We start from the raw sequence: 26,384 nt of genomic DNA on the forward strand, positions 1-26,384 counted from the left end.
ATTATAGGTTTTATGGGGAATTTACTTAGTTATGCCGTCTATTTTTTAATGTATATTGTTTTTTTAACTCATAAAAACGCATTGTCTTATCTCAATGCGTACTATCCTAATAACAGTAAAAAAAAAAAAATTTAACAAACAGTACAAAAATTATCATTTGATCATTAATAATAATGAATAATATTATTCAATACCTACTATATGAAGATAAATATTTTATTATAAATCAAATTAAACTAAAAAAAATGTATTGCTGTGATTGCATAATTAGTATGTGTCCATTATCGTATATTATTGCAATTTTAAATTCTACAAAATAGCTAAAACAATATTTGTTGTACAGGTTCCTTAAACCACACATGATGGCTTAATATCATCGGAACGTACAACTGTTAGTTTTAAATCGTTTCATTAAAAACTATTAACACAACATTCACTAAAGCTTGCCTTGATAAATTGTTGTTTTCATATGAATTTAAAAAAACAAACAAAATCATATTATATAAGACGTCTGAACATATTATATAAAATCAGCAAAAATAAAAATTATGAAATTAACAACTATATGAAAAATCAATTTTTGATTATTATTTAAGTAAAATATTGGTAGATCCACTTATATTAAAATGACTACAATTCACTATTTCAAAAAATTACAATTAGGTATATTTAATTTTATAAAATAATAACAGTTATTACAGCAACTATTTGAGTATTGTATTTATTATTTAATATTTTATTGTATTTTTTTCAACATATATAAATCACAAATAACAGGCGGTGTCTATTCGTGTATACTGTATGGCATTCCAAATATTTTCCAGTATTTATCTCAATTTATGTTTTTATATTATTTCTCATCAGTTATTGATATGATTTTATATTATGAATATTTTTTTGGTCTAACTGAAGATAAGACTATATATAGCACCCTTATTATAATAATAATACTGCGCCCTAAGCTGTAGCCAGTGGCGCCCACGTAGGGTACCAAGTGGTGCAATTGCACTGGTTTCTCGTAGGTCCCGGGGCCTACATACATTCGGGGACCCCACTCTGGTCTCTTGATCAGACACAATAAATACATAACTATTCATCTGGTCCATCTGAATATTTAGATCGTTGAATAAAGCGTAGAGTTGGCAGTGCCAAATATGCAAACAAATAAATTTGGAGACCCTATAGTTATAACTGCCCTGGTTCGTGGAAAACCAGTGGGCGCCTTCAGCCTTCAGCTGATCTGCAGCTTATAATATAATTCATCCGGGCTAGCACGGAGACACTCGTGCAACTGCATATAAAATACCTACTAAATAATACACCAATATTCTAAAATATTTAATAATATAAATTGAATTTACTTAATGATACGAATAAAAAAAAATAATAATAGTGTTTTAAGTAAATTTACCAAAAATCGTTTACCGGTAAATTTTACATTCCTATAAATTAACATAATTGTTATTTTTACTTAAAATTTAATCACAAATAAATTATACATATTTGTTTATTTATAAATACTTTTTATATTTTTTAGGTTGTAACATTGGCCGTGTATTCATTTTTCATCACAACTGTAATGGGGCGACAATGGCTGGATAAACCAGTAATGCCATTGGCAAATCTTAAGCACCAAACGGAATCAAATTCGGCGAACTACAACTATATCGATCTGTATTTTCCGGTATTTACTACTTTACAGTTTTTCTTTTACATGGGATGGCTGAAAGTGGCCGAATCGTTGATAAATCCATTTGGAGAGGACGATGACGATTTTGAAGTCAATTGGATCATTGATCGTAATGTCCAAGTAAATGCACAATCGTTAAAAAAAACATCGTAACTGATCAGAAACGTATAATATAGATTATCGAATTGCATATTGTTATCGTTTGTTGTCTCAGGTCTCGTATCTAATAGTTGACGAAATGCATCACGAACATCCGGAGTTGATCAGAGATCAGTATTGGGATCAAGTGTTCCCGACGGAATTGCCATACACTGTAGCTGCCGGAGAACGTGAACGGCACCCTGAGCCATCGACAGCTAATATAGCTGTGTCAGATGCAGACGCCGAATACTCACTGCCGCCAAAGGGCTGCGACGACGGACAAGCCATAGTAAATATATTTTAGAACATACATAGGTTCATAGCTGATGTAGTATAGCATATGTTGTAGATTTCGAATTTTTTAAAAACGCTAAAATTGTGCTCATACATCTCATGCAAGTTATACATTTTTGGGATTATAAATTTGTATATATATAAAAAAAAAAAAATGTATTTAGGTTTAGTTACTTTTTGAAGTTTTTGACTCAATCATGCGGTTTTAAATACGATTTTAGAAAAATTGGGAACTTTAAACAGTCGTTATATTTTTATCTAAATGTTATCCTTATATCTTTGTACAAAACATGATTAGATTTTGTTGGTTGGATAGGTAGATATAGGTAAATCTACTAATAATGTAGTGGAACTTATTTTAAATTTTAGTTTATAAATAATATATTTTTATTGGGATCTGGGGAGGCCAATAAATTAATTGTGCTAACCGAAATAGGTACGTATATGCATTAAATGGCTACCTAATAACTACAATATTAGTATATACCTATTATTAATAGCATTATTGAGTTGTGTTAGGTATTCGCTGGTAATTAAAAAGTGCGGTATATAGGTCCTAAGTCTAAAAATGAACCAATTGCAGTAAGACTAACCAATTTTATTATTTTATCCAATGTAGTAAGTATTGAATAGTAAGTACCCCAACCCCAGCAATCTGCCGATTATTTACTACCAATTATTTTATTGAATGTCGTCTGTATTAATAATTATTTTCTTAAGGATTCAAAATTTTTGGCGACGTTATTGTATTACAATTTAAAATTTAAAAAAGTGGTTTACAATCTTTTTGAAATAAAAAAATTGTACTGTCTGACTTGCACAATATTGTCACGGCACGCCAAGTCTTGCCAGCGTTTAACTTTCAGTCATATCGCATGTCTTATACTAAGGATATTTTAGGTACCTACATACAAGTAAAATAGATTATGAATGAACTGTAAAAAATCGTACCCGCGCATAATAGAAAACAATGTTATAAAAAACCATAATAATCAATCGATACGCGATAGATACGCGGTATAGTCGGATAGATCGTAACTATATGTGATAGGCCTAAAAGAAATGGACTGATTATAGAGAGAGGTCCAGGGGCCAACATTGCTAAAAAAAAAGATAGCATACAACTTATAGGAACAATGTATATCTATTAATAACGAGAGAGAGAGAGAGAGTTCATCTACAAAGATAACAACATTTTTAGCACTTGTGGTAACCGATGATGAGGAGGTATGGGAAACGTTTATTATCAATAAGTCTATGATTTGATTGCATTTCTCGTTCTTGCGTATCGAGAACAAACACACGTTTTGATGGCCCGTTTTTGTTGCAGGACGATGACGACGCGAACAGTGGCATACACTTCATTGCCACAGCGGGCAGCTACAAGAGATCTAACAGTCAGCTGCGGGGCCGTCCCATGTCGTCGCACAGTTCCAACGACCACCACCACCATCCCAACAACCAGAGCGTGGCTAGCTCTCTAAACCGTGTCGGTTCGGTTACGTCCATATTGAAAAATCTGTTCAAACGCACCGGTGGTACCTCCGCACAGTTGGCTGGCGACGGTTAGTGGCGTTTTATTTTTGCATAGAGACTGGGCGTCTCTATGAAACAGAGTTCGGGAGGAAAGCAGGCTGAACGGACACAACAAGAACTAGGAAGGCGGACAGATAGGTGTCTTAAACACAATCGATTGCCATTATTTAAGGGTTGAGCACCTAATTTTAGAAGTTATTGACATGTGCGGGGAAGCCCTCGGTTTTTTTTTTTTGTTTACACATTTGTAAATCAGTTAAGTTACCTTACTAATTAACTCATACGCGCGATTAAAAAATTGCCTATATTTAACACCTTCAAAAAGTCTGTATCAAAACCCGATTAATTGTAATAATTATAAATTATACAAAAAACTGATGTAGTGATTATTACGGTGCTGGGGTAAAAAATCTCTATTACGAGTAGTATCAAAATACATGAATAAACGAACCAGCTGTTTAGTATGTTTTAAGTGCGCTTATAATCGTTGTTAGTCCCAAAACATACCTTAGAAGTTTAAATACAGTGGCGGATAGGCCCACCGGGATACCGGGACTTTCCCGGTGCGCCCCCGTATTACCGCCTACCGGCGCCCCCTTCCAATATGCAGTGGTGTAAATTTTTCCAAGATGGAATCCATAGGGCTTTTTACATTTAGGACCTTCAATTAATTTTTACTTGGCGTCTAAGCAAATTTGTATTCTGTATGAAATACCTATAACATGTATAATCAAAATAAATTTTTAAGTTTTCAAAAACTTAGTTATTGAATTATTTTATATTATTCATCTTTCATCTATATCTAATATCTGTGTAATTGTTTTTAGGTTTCATCGGCAAAAAAGTTTTGGTATCCCTGATTGTATACCATATATAGTAGAATAATTAATGTCGCCCCATAAATATTTTCCCGCTAAATTTTTTTTTTGCCTATCCGCCTCTGTTTAAATATAGTTGTATATTTTCAACTTACTAATACGAAAAACAAAATACTGCATCTAGGTAAGATAAATACATTTTCACACCACTTAGAATCTAAAAATGTTTTCTTTATAAAACTAGACAGACGTGCATCAAGAATTGAAAATATCGATTTGAAGTTTTAATATTTTATTTACATGGGAATGGTCATAGGTACTGCCTCAACATTTTTAGGCTTCAATAACTAATTCTTTATTGTCTATTTGTAATGTTATCAACTTGTTTCGAGCAGGACTGTTATCGAGAGTGTCGAGCAGCAATAGATTGCCAGGTAGTAGTTGGCAGAGCCAAGAGAGTTTACAGAGTAGCAGTAGTAAATTACTACAACAACAGTTTGGTAGTGTTCGAATTGCCGATCAGGTATTAAGAAAAAATCATACTAAAACTAACAAATCATTATTGAATGAGTTTAAATTATTTTATTGTTTTGATTAGGTGATTGAGGAATTAGATGAACAAATGACAATTACAGCTGGAGGGCGGCTAGAGAGGCGCAGCGAAAAACCAAACGTACGCACTGTGTTCCCACCCCAACCGCCATTACCAAACGAATCTGCATCACCAAACTTATCAAATGTCACATACACAGAAGTGTTATCAACTAACGACGATTTTGGCTTTCAAGATGGAAAACAGGAAGATACATTGATGCGCAGTGATAGTGACAGTAGTAACCACCACACACCCAGTACATCTAGTTTATTGTTTGTTGTTGAACCAGTGGTGAGCCAATCACATAGTATAAACAATGAAGCGCCTAACAGTAGGACTTCTTCAGTTACTTATGATTACGAAACATCTAGACGGACACCCGATCATCATGACTAGAATTGTATTATGTATTTTTATTTAGAATATAAACACATATATTATTTAAAAAACAAGTAATTTTAGTATATTAATGTGAAATATATTTAAGAAATGTAATTAAGATGTATAATATATTATTACAAGCTATATTATTATTTGTTCACTGATGTAAACTAGATTGCTTAAAATAATACATTTTTAAATTTGCTTTATGTCGAATTATGAATTAACTACAATAAACTGAATGTTTGCATAAAATGTAAGATTACAATAAAAATATTTTGCAATATATTAAGAATCTATAATTAATAGTAAAAGTTATTTTTTGAATTGTACAAATATATTTTTTCTTTAAATAGCTTACTATGAGTAAAAATAAAATCATATTATAAAAGTTATGATCAAAATTCAAACATATTATAGATGTAATGAAATTGTCTTAAAAAAATCAAAAAGCTTGAAAAAAGTTAAATATGAACTTACAAGTTTAACATCTAATATTGACTTATAGAAATTGGATAATAAATTAATAATACATACAATTTGATATTCCTTATTTTATTTTAAGTATTGTATTTTATATTGCAGCATGTAAAACTTGAATAAAGTTATCACAATACTATTGGTGAAGGTTTAATTATTAGCAGTATTATAAATCATAATCGCGAATTAATAATAAATTAAAAATAATTAATTACTAACTACAAGTAAATTTATTATTTTTTATTTTTATTAAAGGAATATTTTTATATTTTAATTATACAATATATTATAATTAACTTATGTTTATGTTAAAAACAATTATAGATTTGACTTATTGAAACTATGACAAAGATTCATGCCTCTGAATTTGTCCTAAAACTAATACATAGGTGCTCAGAACTTGTAAAATACTTTTCAGTATATTAACTTAACACACACATTTAGAAAATAATAAACTAATATTAAGAACTACTAGATTTTAATAGATAATAATTATGTTTTTTTTTTAATTTTTTTTTTTTTATATAATTTCAAGTTAAATTTTAATATTTAACTGAATCCAAAGTATCTAGTTTAATGTTACAAAGTTCATACATTATGCTAAGATTAATTAAAACTAAGACTAATATTTATGCATATTTAGGCTTCAGAACTTGTCTTAAAACTAATATACATATTTCAAAAATAATAAGTAAAAATTTAGAACTAAATTATGATAATTTTATTAATATATTACATACAATTATTGATTAAAATTAGATAATTAAATAAAACTATGACAAAAATTCAACGATATTTATATGCGCTTGAACTTGTCTATAATTAGCAGGTTTTCATCGGAAAAATACTTTTCAGTATAATAAATTAACTTATACATTTAGGAAATAATCAACATTAATTAGGGAATACTAAATATTAATAACTAATTTTTATGAATTGTTTACCACTCTCACTGGTTAAGTTAAGATTTATTAAAACTATGACAAAGATTCATACAGGATAATGCACTGAACTTGTCCTAAAACTAATACATATGTACTCAGAACTTGTAAAATACTTTTCAGTATACTGACTTAACATACACATTTAGAAAATAATAATAATAAAAAAAAAATTAAGAACTAAAAATAGTCATTTCTTTTACTATTAAAAGTTTAATTTTAGTACTTTATTTACCTACGCAAATGTAGTTTAATAGTATCTTTTTCAATTATTGATTAAGCTTAAACTAAGATTTAAGCATATGTATATGCCTATTATGCTAGTGTTAAAACTAACAGCAGCTCACAATAAAGAATACACTATTTAATATACATAGACTAACCTAACTTACACATAAAGAAAAAAAAATGTATACTACAAATTTAGTTTTAGAACTTTGCTATGCTGTAAAGGACTAATTATTAGTATGTAAATGGTACCTACTTAGATGGTTAAACCTATGATGGATTTAGGTTTACAAGCCTCTTAAAGGTAATATTCTAATATTTGTACTCATAACCATAAAATAATAATAATAATTAAATGAATAATTGTGAATTATAACTTAAAATAAATCAATGATTACTTTTAAAATGGAAAAACAAAAATTAATAATTCTAGCTACTATTTTAAGATTTATTTTTAATTTAAATTTGATTGATTTATTTTCCAACAAAGCTGTCATAATTGATGTAACGTATATCTTAAAATATGACAAAAAATGCATAATATGTCTTTTAGATTTAAATCCATTAGTTTAGTATATTTTAAGTAGTTCATTAAATAGAATTTGTTTATTATCAAACAAAATCTAACTTTTTTAATTTCATTTATATTGTATTCCTCATCTAAATCTCTTTAGTAATTTAAAAAAGAAAAAATAGTGATTTAACTTATAAGATTATGATAAGTGATAGTCTCTTAATTTCTATCATTCTAAAGTTATTTATAATATGTAAAAGAAACTGCCAAACAGAGGAATAAATTTTGAATTCTGAAACTGATACTTATAAATATAAATTTGATTACTAACTTTTAATTAGGGTCTATTAATCCTAAGATTTGCTTTGGGTATCTCCAGCGTTAGTTGAAGGATTATCATTATGGATTGCAGCTAACATTGATTCTATGTCTAAATCCCCAGTTTTGTTTTCCGCATTCGCATTGTCATCATTAACTTCTTTTTCAATGCTACCAGGAGTTTCTTGATCACCTTCTTCTTGTTCGGGCACGGCTGTATCTTCATCCTCTTCGTCTGCTTCAGCAGCTTCTTGTGCAGACTCAGATTTTTTTACCGATTTAGCTTCTTTAACAGTCTTTTTTTCCCGAGAGTTTTCAGTTTTATCTCCTTCACCGGCATTTTCAGTTTCTTCTTCTTTTCCAACATCTGCAGATCCTTCAGTAGGAACATTATCATTCAACATCATATCCGTATCTACAGTGCTTTTATTGTTATCCTGTTGATTTTCGTCTACATCCATAGGAGTCTCTGCTGGCTGATTATTTTCTTGAGTTTTGGATGTTTCTGGTTTCATAACTTTAGTTTTAGCTGGACGAGAGCTTTCAGTTTCTCTTTCCTAAAAATAAAAATAAATAAATAAATAAGATAGGAAGATTTACTTAAATGTTTAATCTTTTATTTACTCCATTCGAGGTTGATGGAGTTGGCTGATTATGGTCTTTCTGAATGTGATCAAGACAATTAATTCGGCTATCAAAGGATTTAGAGCATACTTGACATCTATAAAGTCGTTTTTTCTGTTGCGGTACCTAAATTAAATTAATATAAATTAATAAATCAAATAAGAATTGTCTCATATTATTAACTGCCTTAATAATAATAATAAATGAGTTTCATAAATTATAAAAGTAAATATCTTAACAGTTAAAAAACAATAAATAAAAACATTAGTATTATAATATATTATTGAAAGCTGTAAAGTGTTGACGTAATAAATTCATAAGTAAAATTAAAAATACAAAAAAAATATTAAAAATTTTAAATTAAATTTATATAGTAAAAGTATATTTTTTTCTTCTTATTCTTACCGGAGTCAATGTTTTAGCAGCTGCTTGATTAAGGATAGGTTTTTCTGGCTCCTTTTTGTTCATATGAGTGCGCATATGGAATCTAAAACAAAAGTATAAATAATAACTTTAAAATAATATTAAAAAATTAACATACCGAACATGTCCCAGCTCTTTCGATTGGAATGTACAAAAGCCACACTTATATATTTTCATTTTGTTAGCACTTTCCTGAGGTGGTTGCTGTTGTTGTTGTTGTTGTGGTTGGTGCTGTTGTTGTTGCTGCTGCTGTTGTGTTTTTAATAATTTTAATGGGGTTTGCACCGGAGTTGCAACGGCAGTGGTAGATACAGTAGGAGAAACCCCTACTGTCAGGCCACTAGGTACTTTACGCTGACCTTGTTCTAGTTGTTCCTCTGCCTTTAAATGTCCATTGACAATCTATGCAGAAGATATTTTTTTATAACAACTTAATATTTATAGCTTTTTTTTAAGAAGATTTTATCCTTACCTCAACACCCTTAACAGCTTGATCAGGAGGCAATATTCCATATTTCTTTTGTATATATGACAACATTGCATTTTTAACAAGTTTCAGATCATTTTCCAACTTGTCTAAATGAGTTAAAAGTGAGGTACATTTCTTGCACATGTGATCAGCAGGGGTTACAATAACTACAAATTCATCTCCCATAAGCTCAACAATTTTTTCTGGGTACGGTACATTACTATGTGGTGTAATGCTTGAACATACTCGTGTACGTTCGCCATACAATTTTGAATCGCAAAGAAAACAGACACCCATCTTATCTAAAAAAAAAAAAAATAATGTAATTTTCTAGGTCGGGTATATAACTAATAACTAATTAAACAATTATAATTAAAAATACTATTAAAAATAAAATATACAATACATATTATTTTACTTTATAATAGATATTCACAATAGGTATAGGTACAAAGAACAAATTAAAATTATATAGCCTAGCTAAAAAACAATCAAATACTTTAGTATAAATAATAAAGGTTGTATAACAAATAGTAAATAGAAATTCCGGTAATGGTCTGTTATCGCCTCGCCATGGGAATGAAAAATTTTATCGCCCCGCCAATTACGAACGCAGCGATTACGAACCATATCAAACATATTATTTTATTTGTACCTACGACAATTATCGCTTTATTTTATTAGTTTAGGTGATTTTAAGCAGTATGTCCAGTATGTCTAAAGCTCTGTCCGTATCAGATGTCAAAGTATTTTTTGCAGTAGTTGAAAAATGAATTTAAAAGATTTGTATTCCGAAGTCTCTAATGAAGATTCTGCTATTAATTTTCTCCAAACGAAAAATGTTTTGTTACAAACTCAAAAGTTTGAGCACTGATAGGGACAGAGCTTTAGACATACTGGACATACTGCTAAGTAAAATCACCTAAACTAATAAAATAAAGCGATAATTGTCGTAGGTATAAATAAAATAATATGTTTGATATGGTTCGTAATTGGCGGAGTGATAAAATTTTTCATTCCCATGGCGGGGCGATAACACACCATTACGGAAATTCCAATGTGATTAAAATATTAACCCCAAATAACACATGCCAAAAATATTCAAAGTAAAAAACACAGTATTTCTAACCGTCTACTGATCTATATGAGGAACTGGTGTCAACTAGCAAAAATCTTAGCTCATTCATTAAGAACTTCTAAGATACAAACAACTGAGAGTTGAATATTATTTTATTTATTTTGATGGAGTTTATCATAACAAATGTTTTATATTTGTGAAACTTCATTCTAAAAGTCTATTATTTATGACTAGGAAGCATGTACTTATTCAGAAGTGATTCTCAAAAGTTGTCTAAGGCCTCAGAATTTATTACTAATCAAACTTATATATCAGGCAAAATTATGTAGGATACTATATAAAAATAAAATATAATTTATATTGCGATTAGTTAATGATAAGAGAATGATTTTGTACATATAAAAGATTATATCGCATGATTTAGGTAGGTGCCTACCTATGAAGGTATATTATGTAAATCATGAAAATATACACAATAATATAGTTTTTTTATAGTTAATAGGTACATTGTTAATTAAAGAAATAATTTAAAATACATTTAACCTGGAAATTTAGGTAGATATCTACCTAATACTAATTTAATATTTTTTTCACTTTAATTGATCTATGTTTATCAAAAAATAGGTAATAGGTTAGAAACCAACAAGATGCATTATTAAAATTATCTGCTCAACAAAATATTATTTTAGATTCTAAAAACATTGTGTTGGTAGTTTAATTTTACATGAATATGCAATAAATGCACAATTTAGTTAAAATATACAATATTGTTTATTTAATAATGTTCAAACAAAAAAGTTTGACTGGTAAACAGTATTCACTGTAAGTTGACTACTTGTTCAACAAGACCAGTAACGACCCTGCATGTCAACACCCCTTTGTAGCAACAGTGGGTCATACTGGGCTATGAGTAGGGCTACAGCTATCTACTACGATGAACAATGCTGATCACCGAACACCACTAACCAATCTCCAATCAAAGGAGTCTGAGATCAGTGGCTTAATATACATACGCAGAAGCGGGTCAACTTACAGTGAAGAGTATAGTCATGCTATCGTACAGTAGTCAAAATAATGGTTACTAATTAGTTATTATTGTTATGTTTTTGTATAACACAACATTAAATATACAGACAATGATAGTAAGTTGATATACTTAAAATAGTTAACACTAATTACATTCACAATTATTATGAATTATTTTTATAGATAAGTAATAGTGAATGTACTATCGACATAATTATTAAGCAAAAAAAACAAATAATTACTTGACATAGACATCCAGAGAAAATTAAAAGAGTATACAGACAATTTGAGCGTTGTAAACAAAATACCAATGATTTATATGAACTGCGCGAAACAATTACGTCGCGGTCGGGTAGAAAAAAATTACCAAGCACGCGTTTTCGAACTACGCGAACGACGTACGGGTCGCCGGGCGGCGGCCATTACGTTACGAACGAGTGAACAACGCACGAGTGCACGACGGTGATACACGACTGCGACCACAGCTAAAAGTTACATAAAACGGGGAAAACGATAATCGACCGATCGCCACAATCAGACGTTAACGTTAAAAATGGTTAACAGTAGAATAAAAACTGAAACCGAAGAAACACAAACGATCGGATAGCCTACAACGACTGAAATACTGAATATTGAATAACCGACGACTGACGAACCGGAGTTTGTTGTTTCATGTTTGGTACGCACAACGCAACACGTCTTGGCGGCAGTATATGGCGTCCGGTCGGTAATGGTATCTGTAGTATACCGCAATCCCGAGCAGTTTGCCGGGTTGGTAACATTGTAACAACGCGGTGGCAGAGTGGGTTAATATAGCGCCGCGTTCGCTACTTCTCCACACCGTTTGTACGAAACGGATATTTGAGTAATGATAAACCGGCGTCGGGCGCGTCGGCAACTCGGCGTCGCCAACAATCGAACGCGGGACGGAACTCGCTCGCGCTCAACAGGGCGCGCACCGTTTGAAATGTTTGAATATCGAAAGAACGATTTGGCATTGCGCGCGTGATCGTCAAAAATATGAAACATAATTTATTCGAATAGACGGTATAAAGGTCGAATATAGCACGACAATCCGACATACGGATGATATGACTATCACTATATAAAGCCCTGACATTAGACCGGCCCGTCATGATACCAATGATAAATTAAGTTTAAAAATGGCGTCCTCAAACACCTAACTCTGGTTGAAGCCTATGCTATTATAGGGTGTTAGATTTAAGTAATCAGTTCGCCATACGCCCAATTCACATTATTATACTCGATAAAATTTAAATACAGACTTAAAACTTCGACTACTAACTGTTGCACGACGATAGTCGTACCTTAACATTAAACACCGGTCCGTCGCCAATGCGTAAAATAAAAATGGCGTCTCAAGCCTTTCTATGGTAAAGTAGTCACAGCGAATTACTCGAGAAAACAACACTTTTTTTATTCGATCTCTGCAAATTTCGTTGCTCACATTTGTTCGGTAAATATTGTAAGAAACACTAAGGAATTTAATAAAGTAGAAACAATGTTTTTTAAACGAATCGGAATGGTAGTAAGCAAAATGTCGTCGAGTAACAAAAGATGATATTTGAACTCAAACTATTTAATTAACATATATTACCTATACCTTACAACAAAGCGGCCATTGCTTTCTGTTCAATAAAACTAATTTAATCAAAATTAGTGAACTGGTTAGATCCTCATAACCACTCACGCTTCATAAACCGTTCGCGTGAACGAATTACAACCATAGCTGAGAAAGCGTTGTTTGAAGTTTACATATAGAAAGTAAAAAATGTTCAATGCTTACCTTTGGTTCGACGGCGTTTGTGTACGACGTACGAACCAAAAATCGTAAAAGACGACTTCCCCTGATCAAAGACCAGCACTTCACTCAGCGATCAGCAACAAACATCCACAGCAGGACGTACCCACGCCCCAAAAAATCAAAAAGAAACAGACTAGTGAGTAGTGACGCTGACGCAGAACAGAAAACACTTAACACGATAAAGACGGTTGAGGTGAGAGACGAGAATGCCAAGCGGCGGACTCGGAGCTCGCGCAGTCGTGTGAGTGTGTCGGACGCTGAATGTAGTGTTGAGGACGGGTCGAGGGGGGATGAGAACGATAATATGTATAACCGCACAAGCCAAAAAACGATCGAAATGACTTGCACTATGGCCTATGTGTATTATGTTAGAAACGGCATACATTCAACGTTCGGAAGTACGAAACGTACGACTCCCATTGGTTGATTGACGTCATAGTGGCCGTGGCATCATACCATGGTTGTGGTAAAATATTCGGCAATGGCTCTATACCCAGGTCCACAATTTTGTTCATTTTCAGTTATCACTTATCACTTTATCATTTACATTACACGATAAATTACCACGACAGACTAATAATTATTCTGATCGAGTATCTATTCTAAATTGTTCTGTGTTCACAAAAATCTGTGTAAATTACGCGGCTACAACTAATTTACAACTGTCGAGTATAGAACGTGACATTGATAGTGAATAATGATAAGGCAGTATGCTATCATTTAATCGTGAGTTGTATTAAAATGTACACGACTAAACTTAACGTTTACTTGTCAGACGTTTTACCTTCATTTTTCAGATTATTTTCATCCGTGTGTTGTATTTTTTTTTAAATTAAATTAAAACATTCACTGCATGCGTTTCATATCACGTTATCTCGGCCAATTTATAAATTAACTCTCGGTATTGTGAATTTCGATTGATAGTGTAATGAATTATAACGACAACACATTCAATAGTGAGTCATAATGTTATGTCAATATAATATAGTATCGTAAGATATTTTGTAAGAGATATTTTTTCTTATTAGCTATGCCGGGTAACAGCAGCAATAAACGTCTTACACGACGACCCATGGAAACTCCTGGCTTAGATGTGAATATGCCTCCACAACAAGTACAGTATAATTATGCCCAACCAACTATGTATTCTCAGCCACCAGAACCTCAGACAATACCTTCTCAACAACAATTCTATTATAATGACTTTACATCAATCCCATCACAACCACAACATGGGTATGGAAATAGCAATTTTGGATACGTTGGATCAATGCCAACCGAAAACATTAATCACCGTCAACATTACACGCCAAGTAATTATTAATAATAATTTATATTGATAAAATATATCTACTTTAAAGTGTTGAATCATATTATGTTTAAAAGCTGTAGTATGCAGTGGCGTAATTAGGAATTGGTTTTATTTTTATTTATTTTTTTTTTGGGGGGGGGGGGGATTATATCTTTTTAGCAAAATGTTTAGGCCTCATACTGTAACCTACCTCACTAAACATTAAATGTTAGCAATAAAATAAAAGTTTTGGGGAGATCTATCTCCCTCTTCACCCCCTTAATTCTTCCCCCTTTGGTAGTATAGTTCAGTTAATCTGTCATGGTAAACATCTTTATTCAGATATAGAAAGATTTTGTTTTTTAAAGAAAAATATCCTTAATAAATATAATGAAGAATGGAGATTATCCATATAATAAATATACGCAATAACAAAACTTATGTTTATATTGTATAGAATTAATATATATTTGATAACCTGTCTGTAAGACAATCTTGTGTTTATAATATTTATCTACCTATCCACCTAAATTTAAAATGTTTAATGCTCACACCATATTAATGTTAATAGTGGTACATAAAGGTTTTTAATTTTAGCGTTTCCTCCTATAGCATAGTTTCTTATATCTAAGTGTGAAAGGTTACATAAATTAGGAAAAAATCCTTACTTAGATTAACTTAGTTTACAACTTATAAAATTACAGTTATTGAGTTTTAAAAATCTATTAAATATCATTGATAGGCTTACAATATAGAGATTAAAGCTTTAAGTAAATTCAAAAATATGAATATTGTATTTTTTTTAACACATTGCAATAAATTATGTTTCTGAAGATATTAAATTATCATGTTATCATGCTTCTAATAGATATTAGAACTTGATACATTTACATTTATCACATTTTGCTTAGATACTAAAGGTATTGATTATTTAAACAGCAGAGTCAATTTTTTTATTTTGGCAATTTTCATTTCATAGTTTTTTTTTATGCATTTAAGGATATTCGAAACTAATGGTTATTCAAAAAATAAATTATTACCTGTAAGTTTTATTATATTTTGGTGCACTAGTATTTAATAATTACATACAATATTTTAATGTGGTTCTTAAAACATATAATAATTATTGTTAGTATATTTATTTATTATCTTAGAATAATTATCTATAGATTTAAAAGCAGTACTCTTACCCTTACCAAGTACCAAATACTTCCTGGTTATCTCAATTGCCCAAGAGTTGTTGCTTAGACTTAAAAAGGAACTTTTTTTTATGGCAATCAAGAATAACATTTTGTAAGGTACCACAATTTATTCCAATAAACTACTTATAATATACAATTATTAAAATCATCTGGTTTCGAACACTATACAATAAATCATATTTTATGAACCCAACCACGGGAGTACACCTTAAACGATTGAACACCTTTGGAGATTGGAAAATACCTAGTTGAAACAAAATCTAGAGAATAACAGTTTGCCATCATCTAAATTCTAACTAAATTTATTTGGTGATAAAACTTGGCAAATGATTCATTTAGAATTCTTATAGGTATTAAGACATACTTTTCTCTGTAAAAAAATGATTAACTTTGAATTTTTTTGATTTTAATAGTTAAATTTTTACTGTACTATCTTTGTATATACTTTTGCTTTTAAAAATATTGTTAATTAAAATTATTAATTGCATTTTTTTAAGAAAATTTCTGATTTAGTTTTACAATAATAACAATGCAACAAGAATATTTTTATGCTTGTAAATTATTTTTTAATTGTTAATATTTAATAATCGCAGTAGTCGATATAACCCTGATGATCATAATAGGCAGTCTTAGAAATATTTTGCTAATCAAGATAACCAGATTGTGCGTTAAAATAGTAAAAACAACTTGAAAGTGTCTTTTATTTTTAATTCTGGTTCTATTTGTATTCTATAACAATCCTAGACCAACACACGTGAGACTCAGTGATTATTATTTTCTTTTAAAAATGTGTATTTAAAATAAAAATGATACTTTAAATAATTCTATTTTTTCAAAATGTAAATGTTATTGTTTATAATTTCAGGTCCGGGTCCAAGTCCTCAACAAACTCAACCAATGATGTTTAATCCTTCAAATAATTTAGTTGATGCATTCGGAAGTAATCCTCTCTTAGCTGGAGTTACTGTACGGTACGGACAGAAAATTTTAGGACAGGTTGTTGATGAAAATGTTGGCAAATATACAAGTGGAATAAGTTCAGAAATAAAACGTTATTTTGCTGTAGATACCCGTTATGTGATCAGCAAACTTGGTTTATTATTGTTTCCGTTTGTCCATACAGTAAGTTATTAAAAAAATATTATTCTTTTTATTTTAGACCAAATAGCTTTTAAGTTACTATTTAAAAATAAAATGATGTATTATTTTTTAATTTACTGAACAAAGTTAACTCATTTTATTATGTTAAAGGATTGGTCAATTATGCTAGAATCAACTGAACAAACCGATGATCGTCGACGAGCAAGACCAAAAACAGATCTCAATGCACCAGATCTTTATATTCCTACTGTTTCTTTTGTAACGTAAGATAAACATAACTGTTTTATTCATTTTTTTATCAAAATTAAATTATTGACTATTTTACAGATATTTACTGTTTTTGGGTCTCATACTTGGTAAACACGGGCAATTCAGCCCAGAACTTTTAAGTGTACAGGCTTCTCGTGTTCTTGCTTGGGAAGTAATAGTAGTTTTAGTGGAGATAATTGCACTATATGTTACAAATATACAAAGTTCACTACGTGCTTTTGATCTAACAGCTTATTCAGGATACAAATATTTTGGGTAAGTAATTTTTAATATGTCTGAAATGTGAGCTGTTCTTATGTTGTATTATTTATATGGAAATATTTTAGATCTGACTTTCTGATTAATGTGGGTTTTAAGAAATAATATCATATAAATATTTTTCAATTTACAGAATTATAAGCTGTATTCCAATTGGTTTACTTTTTGGTGAAACTGCATTTTATCTTGCCTTACTATACATTGGAATTGCATTTATGTACTTTTTGGTAAATATATATTATACGTTATTATTATAATTTTTCAATAAACCAAGATAAAACTATAGATGTACCGTTTATACTTTTTAATCTTTAGTTATTTTCAATGAGGTGGCAGTTGAATTCAGTAGCGACAGTTTCAAATGTTGGCCAACCAGTAGTAATGGTTGAATACAAACGTAAAAGAACATTATACTTCTTGATTATGGCAGTTGTCATTCAACCAATAACGACGTGGTACCTTATATCATATTTAACATTTACTATGAGATGAATATAACTGGATATAGAAGAAAATAATTTATGCTATGAAACTATGCAATCATGTTGTTAAAAACTGTATATATTTTCTTTTCATATGTTTTAATAGCCTGTTGGTATGATGTTTTTAGATCTACATTTTAACAATGTATCATACTCCATATACTGAAATATGTATTAACAGCAAATTTTTTTTATATCTTTAATAGCATAATTTATCAATTTAATTTTGGCCTTTTTAAATTAAGAATGTAATACATATATATAAATTGTATTTTTTAATAAAAAAAAAAAAAAATACCACATTATAAATAGTTTGTAAAATATTTTTACTAATTGCATTTCCAAAATTAATTTCAGCATTATGCTCTTTTTGTACAGTTACAAAAAACATGTAGTATGTATGCTTTTACGAAGATAATGAATATATATATATATATTCCATATAATAACTTCTTTATTTTGAATTGAAACTATCATTAATTTAATTTAAGTGGAGTCTTAATTTAAATTTGAATTTATATTTTCGAAAATACTATGGTTTATAATCTCATTGCATTTTCAACAAAATCAAAATATTTATCTTATCTTATGTTTTTTTTCCAACTTTGTATATTATGCATACATTATGAAAAGGGCTCGTAAGTTCATGCCTTTAATAATAACTAAATAAGCATACATTTATACACTAAAAACTGACAAAATATACCTTAAAATGTTCAGAAAATATTCATTAAAAAATGTACTGCTTTTTACTGATAAACTCATTGTCATACATGAATAAAAATAAACTGATTAAGTACTAAGATTTTTTTTAAACATATTCGCCAAAGTAAATAAGAATAGATCCAAGCATTTATTGTTCTAATCTTTTTTTTTAACTTCCTCTAAAAATGATTTTGATGAATTAGTATGACAATGTGTGCTAATAACTCCAAAAAATCAACTATATGCCAATACAACACATGCCAAAAAATGCTTTATTAAACTTTAAATTTTTATCATCATTGTTTTGAATCGGATGTATATCTCACTTAGCATGTTTTCTGGTGTAGCAAAAAAAACATGCAAAAGCATGATCTTATGAGCCCTGATTATGAATGATTATTTAAATATTAAACTCAAATACATTTTTCCAACATGTAATATATTTTATACATTATAATTTTTTCTTGTCATTATTATTAATAAGAATATTTTATTCAACATTATTTTTTGAAAGAAAAGGAAGTGAAGTTTTATTCTGCATTCCATGCTTTTGTCAGTGATTAGAACTGTGTTGGATAATAATATTATTTTAGTATTCTTAAGAAAATAATTTCATATTTTAATATGATTTTATTTATTTATAATTTTTATGATGTACAAATAGTATAGAAATCATGATGAATCAAAACTTCAACTCAATATCTACAGTCAGTTCTATATATCAAAACTAAATTAAATTAAATTAACCAAAATATATAATTTGGAATTTTCAATGACACTTAAAATTAATTCTTGATTCAATGTTAAACATTTTCATCCAAAAAATGTATATATTATAAATCTTATATTGTCATGTGTTACAATTCACAATTTCCTCGTTTCATAGGTATAAAACTGATTCAAATTGTAGATATTTTCACAAAAATATTTTACCATTTCATAACTATCAGAGATATTCAAATGCATTCATCCCACGGCAGTAAAAAATACCTCAAAATGATGTATCAACACATAGAGCTATATTTAAGGGGTGGTTCGGAGGAGCAAGCAATAGTCCCCCCCTGGAATATGTTAAAGAACGCCAATATTTTTATAGAAACCATAAAAAGTTTTCTAATAAATTATAAGATATTAATAATTAAAATATATTTAATAGTATGTTATATATTAGTATATTACCTATATACATATTATTATATTACCTATATATTCTGTTATTTGTTACCTTCTATATATTAATCTTATTTACCAGTCACTACATTTTCTTGTTTTTTTTTTTTTTATTATTCATCTAAATACTAAATTGGATACCTCAAATCCCTATGATTAGTATTACTTAGTAAGTAGTTATGCAATTAAAATATTTTCTTATGTGCATCTAGCAAACTTAATTGATACTATTAATTTCAGCTCAAATTACATCATATTTTTTATGAATAAAAGTATATAACCTTCTGAAATTAATGATACACTAATTAATCTTTGGAAACTCAGATTCAATATTTGTATTTCATATAAGTAAAAATGGCAAACCTCTTGAAAATAAAAAAATAAAATTAGAGTTTTTAACACGTTGGCTACCATGAGTATCACGGGTGTCTCACACCATGATACAATAGACATAATTTTGACGATCTCTGGTTATGTACCATGAGAGTCACGGGGGACTCACAAATCGTCATTATGTGTGTATCGTGTGAGTTGCTGGTAACTCTCAGGTATTTCGTTTTCTTAAAGTTATGTAGAATTTAATAACCAAGAAAACTTATATTTTTTGAGAGTCACGGGTGATACTCATCATAAATAAAAAAATATTTTTAAAATCAAGTCTGGTAGCCAACGTGTTAATATAATTTATAATTCTTTAATAGTTTAATTTGAATTATAACAACCATCCTCAAAAAAATAAAAATAAAAATGTAAATACTCCTATGATAACTAATTTAAATTATTATGAAACTGGTATGCATAGTAAAACAGTATTCACTTCAAAAATTAATGAAAATAAATAAAATAATAAATGTAACAAAAAACATAAATTTAATCTTTGGGGAAATGCTCTACGTGAATTCAAATTTACAATAAATGAACCATGAACCATTTCTTATGAGTAATTAACACAATTATTATTTTATATTCATTATTTTGTACCCTACTGGCATATGCGGATGATATATTAATTTTAGGTGATACGAAGCAAGATACCGTAAACAGTATGTCAGATCTAATGAAAGTATGCAAACATATAGGGTTGTCTATAAACCAGGAGAAGACCAAATATATGTTCATGACAAGAGAAGCACGAGATAATGAAGATGATTCAGACTTGGAAGTCGATGGGATATCATTTCAACAAGTACATGACTTCAAATATCTCGGAGTCAACATAAATAATAGAAACTGTATGCATAATGAAATAAAACTCCGTTTAAAAGCTGGGAATGGATGTTACTTTGCTATGTCACATCTGTTTAGGTCAAAATTATTATCTAGGAAAAATAAAGAGAAGCTATATACTACGTACCTCAGACCAGTTGTGACTTATGCATGCTGTACTTGGGCTACAACAGCAGGAGATGAGAATAAACTTAATATATTTGAAAGGAAGGTGTTAAGAAAAATCTATGGTCCCGTATATAATCCTGATACCCAAGTGTGGGAGAGAAGGTCAAACGAACAAATACAACAATTATATGGGAAAGGAAATATAGTACAATTTGTAAAAGGCACTAGACTGGAGTGGGCTGGTCACGTTTGGAGAGCGGATAATAGTATTGTCAAGAAGGTACTTGTAAACAACTTGAACAGGAAAATACCTCGTGGCAGACCGAAGCAGCGTTGGATAGATGTAGTCAAAAGAGATATCCAGGAGTTAAGACCAGATTGGCATGGAGACCTAATGCATGCATATAATAGAGAAGAGTGGAAGAATTTGATATTGGCAGCAAAGGGCCTAAATGGTCTATAATGCTAAAAAAAAATAAAAATTATTTTGTATAATAATTAAAATTTAAACACAATTAAATTTGGCTACTTTTGATATTGTGATATGTTGTGAAATAAATGATAATAATTTACCCTTATATGTATAATAAACAATATTTTTTATTTAACAATAATTTGTGGACAGGTTATTTCTACTATTATTTGATTAATGCTTAGCCTCCCCCCTCCAATTTGCAAATATGCTTTTGACATTTTTATCCACAGAAGTTACTTGTCATTAAAATAGTATTATTATTTTGTTGATTAATATAAGTAATAATTTTTCTTTTTTTTGTAATAACTAGGTATCTCTTTTTTATAAGAATGAAAGAATATTAGGATATAGTTTAAATGACTCAGAGCAAATAAATAATTAAAAATAATGCATTGTAATCTTGTGTTGTATAATTAATTAATACAATAAGTTAATTAATTAACTAATTATAATTTTAAAATTAATTGTATACCTACCAGAGGCGTAATTTAGAATTTCGTTTTAGGGTGGGATATAAGCTTATGCTATCGTCCTTGTGGGGAGCTATGATGAGTTATGAGTTTATGACCATTACATTTCATAGCTAAATAGTATTATTTTAAATTAAAAGAGCTAAATGGTATAATAATAGTTTTCAAAGTTTCAAAGTTTTAACTGTGAGCCGTAGAATTTAAATTAAATTTAATCCAATTTTTTTTAAATTAAAAAAAAATCTCAATTTTAATAATGTCCGTGAATTTTTATTTCTTGTTTTAAAATCTTAAAATCTTTGAAAACCAAGTACTTATTAGGTTATTTAAATGGATTAAGGAATGTATTGATTTAACTATGATGTGTTTTTTTATTTATTTATTTTTTTTTTTTTTTGTGTCTGTTATCACGTTTTGGGGCAGTAAAAGTGCTTCGATTTTCGACTTCAGTACCTCGTGATCAGAAAGTGAATCTAGTTGGTACTTAGGGAGGGTCAAAAGTAAAAAGTAAAAAATTCTCAATATTTTTCTAAATAATCAGGATAAACAAACTAAAAATTAAGGGGAAAACGGGAAATTTTAAGCCGCGTACACATTTGTAACATTAGCGCGTAACATCCTTTGATGCGACTCAATTTACCGACAACTGGTCGAACGGTGTTACTGCGTTACAGCGTAACAGAAAATGTTACAAGTGTGTATGTGGCTTTACGCACAATCAGTTTTCGACAAAATCGATTTTGGTTTTTGATGTAACTTTAAAACACATTACCATAGATACATGAAATTTTCACTGAATGTTTATATAAGTATATTCTATCCACCAGGCAATTTTCAAAAAATTTTGACTTAAGTTGAACTATTTATAGGCATATGCAATTTTCGATCATTTTTAGTATATTTTAAATTAATATTGATAAAAAATTATTTGTTGGGTAGAAAAAGCTTGAAAATTTAATACAAGGTTCCTAACATATTGTTACAATAGCAGTTGAAAAATAAAATAAATTCATAATCACAATTTTTTTTGTAAGCATTCAAAGTTTTAATTTTGACAAAATACATCAAAATCAGAAAAATTATCAAATTATTTTAAGCTCGAAATTCATAAAAAATTTTCTTTTTAAATCCAAGGTTTGAAAATTAAATACATGATTCCTTAAAAGTTTGTCAATCTTTATCACAAAAAAAAAATGTCCACCAGAAAATTTAATACAAGGATTCTAACATATTTTAACAATAGCAGTTGAAAAATATAAATACATAGGCATGACTTTTTTTTATAAGCATTTAAAGTTCAAATTTTGACTAAATACGTAAAAATTACGGATATGTTCAAATTATCTTAGACAGAAATTCATAAAAAATTTTCTTTTTAAATCTAAGCAGTGTTGAATCCAGAGAATTTTTCTGGAGGGTGCTCACTTTTTTTTCATTGGTGAATGGTGATACGCAATTTTAGTATTATGAATTATATCTATTAATAGGGAGTTATTCTTATTACAATTTATAATTAAGACATTTCAAATTTATATAAAACTACAAAACAACTTATTTTTTTAAAATTTTTAAATCAATCTAAGGTTAATTCTAAGGTCGTCACATATTATAAATTGTATTATTATAATTTATTACAATTCAGAAATTATAAATATTGAAAAAATTACAAAATAAATAAGAAACCTATTAATTATTTATATTTAAATTAGTATTGTGCATTTAATAAATAAGTACATTTTATTGAAAGTCAGAAAGTTGTATTTGTCCGGGGGGGGGGCGTTCGCTTCCCCTAGTATTTAAGTATACCTGGATTCAACACTGAATCTAAGATTTGAAAATTTTTAATAATCTCTTATATATCCTATACAGATAAACTGTTTCCGCTCAGATTTGTGTTTCGTATACAATGATTTAATATCATTGGATTCAAATTGAATTCCATCCATTACAGCAGTGGTTCCCAACCTTATTTATTCTACGCCACCTTTGTAGATTTTCCTATAAATTGAAAAAATTATAATTTTTTTGTTTACTTTACATTTACAAATAAACTATATAATATTCGGAAAGACTACTTTTTTATTGATGATAGTAATTATAAAATATAAATAATTGTAAATAATATAGTATTATAGTGGAATTATAAATGGACGTGAGTAATTATTATAATAAATTAGTAAAAAATATAATTAATAGCTAGAATGTATAAAATTAATATTATTCTTATATAGGTACCAATACCACAGCATTATTTTTATACACTATATTATATATAGGTGTATACAGTGGCGGCTTGAACTTTTTTCCCCTCGAATCACGTTTAATATTTTTACACCACCCACCCTAAAATATAGTTATTAGTTTATTACTTATTACTGTACATTATCTGCTGAGTACACATTACGGCTAGGTATATATTACATTTATTATTTATAATTTAATACTTAAATTACCAACATGCAAAAATGGTCCAGTCTACCTTTTCCAACCATAAGACCCACCCACCAACCCATTAATATTTTTGTGAATCACATGATTAAAATATACTCCCTTCGAGCCGCCACTGGGTGTATACCTAAATATAGTTATTATTTTGGAACAAAAATAACAAGAAAACAAACTGTATTCATATTTAGAGAGGTATAGGTATAAATTTTAGTCAAGGTAACCGTATTAAATTATATCGATTGCTTGATCAAAAGTTATTCTTTGCAGCTCTATATATAATATATATTAATTTTTTGAATAAGTATAATAGTAGGTATTTATAACATAGGTACCTACTCGTATATGGCTATATATAATTCAATATTAAAATTAGTTTCATGTGGTTATGAGTAATATTGTAGTCTAGGGATTTTTTTGTCCCAGGGTCGTGGTTTTATTCTCCTGAGGATTTTTATTCCGATTACCCAAAGACACACGCCTCACGTTTTACCTACCGTTTTAACTGTTTCAAGTAATAGGGACGTGCCGATCCTCCTATGGTCGTATACGCGTATAACATATTATAGATTGTTTATTTCTGCCAATGACAATGATCTCATTTGATGTCTGATTTATACGTGCGACGGTCTAGCCATTATTAATTCATCTGTTTCATTTAATTTAATTTGTTATGAATGCTATAGTGATGTATTGATGTGTGCTAGCATATCTTTACACAACAAATTCTAAAATCCACTTACTATTTTTCTTATTGATAAAGTTGCCTGATTGTATTAAGTTGTTTACATTTAATTCCCTTAAGACATGTAATGAACCTGTAACATGTTCATCTATCCTAGACCAAGGGTCGCCAAATGGCAGCCCGTGAACAATATTATTTATACGGCCCGCAGACAAGAGGAAAACATATAAATACTGTTAATATTATACGTTTTGGTGTTGTAATTTATCGTTTTTGTTCATTGGGTTTTCCAATGTCTGCAATTCTGATGGCACGCGAACAATTTCAAGATTCCTAATGTGGCCCTTAAAAATATTAATTGGTGACTCCAATCCAAGACCATAATTATTATTATTCATTAGCGCATATAAAATATTAATAGGTGTCTTTACTCTTGAGGTTTAATAAGCTCCTAAAAATAAAAAAAAATGACTATATTATAAATCTAAAATAAAATAAGCTGCGGACAATATGATAAAATATAATTAGTAATATTGGCTGATGCCGCTATAATGGACTGTTTCAGTCATTCAGTGTCTTATTACGACTGTTCAGAATCGCTCATTTTATAAAAATAATACAATTTAATAAACTAATAAATAATTATATACACATATCATAGTAACATTGATTTTTAATTAAACACTACCATTATAGGTACTGCAGGATCTATTTTTTTTGTAAAATTTCGGACTGTTCACTTAATTTTAATGCTTTAAACGAAAATTTCTCGCTTCTGTCTTAGAAAAGTCAATGTTTTACATTTTTATATATATGTTTATAAATGTATATAAATGTAATAATTTAACAATATCATCAAATAAAATAACAAAATTCAGGGAATACTGATATTTTCAAGTAGCTGGCATATTATGTAATATTTATTGTTTTGTAAAACACCGTAGTACACACCCGTTCAAATCATAGTGACGTAGTGCACACTTGTACGTTCATGGTTCACATTGTGTGTCGTGGTGTACATAAAAAAAAGGACTGTATTACTGTACAGTGTACAGCATAACGATAGCCACTGCCCACCTTATTTAAATTAAAATTTTTTTTTTATTTTAAATAA

The 26,384-nt window shown here is 29.1% G+C and overlaps 3 protein-coding genes across 6 annotated transcripts in view; 2 read left to right on the plus strand and 1 right to left on the minus strand.

The window, feature by feature from the left end:
- Window positions 1-7,022, plus strand: part of LOC107161766 (bestrophin-4-like) — a 27,787-nt gene extending 20,765 nt beyond the window's left edge. For all 3 annotated transcript variants that reach the window (XM_089218115.1, XM_089218114.1, XM_089218116.1), the window contains 5 exons: window positions 1,538-1,810; window positions 1,905-2,120; window positions 3,456-3,690; window positions 4,875-5,002; window positions 5,078-7,022. In XM_089218115.1, coding sequence (XP_089074241.1) covers window positions 1,538-1,810; window positions 1,905-2,120; window positions 3,456-3,690; window positions 4,875-5,002; window positions 5,078-5,470 — 1,245 coding nt within the window. In that variant the 3' untranslated portion in view covers window positions 5,471-7,022. The remainder of the gene's footprint in view (window positions 1-1,537; window positions 1,811-1,904; window positions 2,121-3,455; window positions 3,691-4,874; window positions 5,003-5,077) is intronic.
- LOC107161801 (uncharacterized) lies at window positions 6,161-13,655 on the minus strand. 2 transcript variants are annotated; one of them, XM_015508373.2, is made up of 6 exons: window positions 13,364-13,655; window positions 9,456-9,754; window positions 9,102-9,385; window positions 8,966-9,047; window positions 8,561-8,686; window positions 6,161-8,493 (listed from the first exon to the last, which is right to left on the minus strand). In XM_015508373.2, the coding sequence occupies exons 2-6, from the start codon at window positions 9,747-9,749 to the stop codon at window positions 7,972-7,974; spliced, it is 1,308 nt and encodes a 435-aa protein (XP_015363859.2). In that variant the 5' UTR covers window positions 9,750-9,754; window positions 13,364-13,655; the 3' UTR covers window positions 6,161-7,971. The 2 variants fall into 2 exon arrangements, with proteins under 2 accessions (XP_015363859.2, XP_015363858.2); XM_015508372.2 differs by lacking the exon at window positions 13,364-13,655 and adding an exon at window positions 11,799-12,237.
- Window positions 13,656-13,944: 289 nt separating this feature from the next.
- On the plus strand, window positions 13,945-18,294 carry Yif1 (Yip1d-interacting factor 1). Its single transcript, XM_089218118.1, has 7 exons — window positions 13,945-14,337; window positions 14,410-14,694; window positions 16,740-16,996; window positions 17,126-17,238; window positions 17,303-17,500; window positions 17,637-17,730; window positions 17,819-18,294. The coding sequence occupies exons 1-7, from the start codon at window positions 14,310-14,312 to the stop codon at window positions 17,993-17,995; spliced, it is 1,152 nt and encodes a 383-aa protein (XP_089074244.1). The 5' UTR covers window positions 13,945-14,309; the 3' UTR covers window positions 17,996-18,294.
- Window positions 18,295-26,384: the final 8,090 nt, after the last annotated feature.

This window comes from Diuraphis noxia, unplaced genomic scaffold (assembly GCF_037042655.1).
Source record: "Diuraphis noxia isolate RWA-SAM2 unplaced genomic scaffold, SU_Dnox_SAM2 contig0001, whole genome shotgun sequence".
Taxonomy (NCBI): Eukaryota; Metazoa; Arthropoda; class Insecta; order Hemiptera; family Aphididae; genus Diuraphis; species Diuraphis noxia.

Excerpts from the sequence above, each read along its gene's own strand:
- LOC107161801 (XM_015508372.2), bottom strand. Across the intron at positions 9,048-9,101 it reads AAAGAGCTGGGACATGTTCG|ATTCCATATGCGCACTCATA; the intron begins GTATGTTAATTT and ends CTTTTGTTTTAG. Across the intron at positions 8,687-8,965 it reads CTGCTAAAACATTGACTCCG|GTACCGCAACAGAAAAAACG; the intron begins GTAAGAATAAGA and ends AATTTAATTTAG.
- Yif1 (XM_089218118.1), top strand. The coding sequence starts at position 14,310 with ATGAATTATAACGACAACACATTCAATA. Across the intron at positions 17,239-17,302 it reads CCTACTGTTTCTTTTGTAAC|ATATTTACTGTTTTTGGGTC; the intron begins GTAAGATAAACA and ends ACTATTTTACAG. Across the intron at positions 17,731-17,818 it reads TTGCATTTATGTACTTTTTG|TTATTTTCAATGAGGTGGCA; the intron begins GTAAATATATAT and ends TTTAATCTTTAG.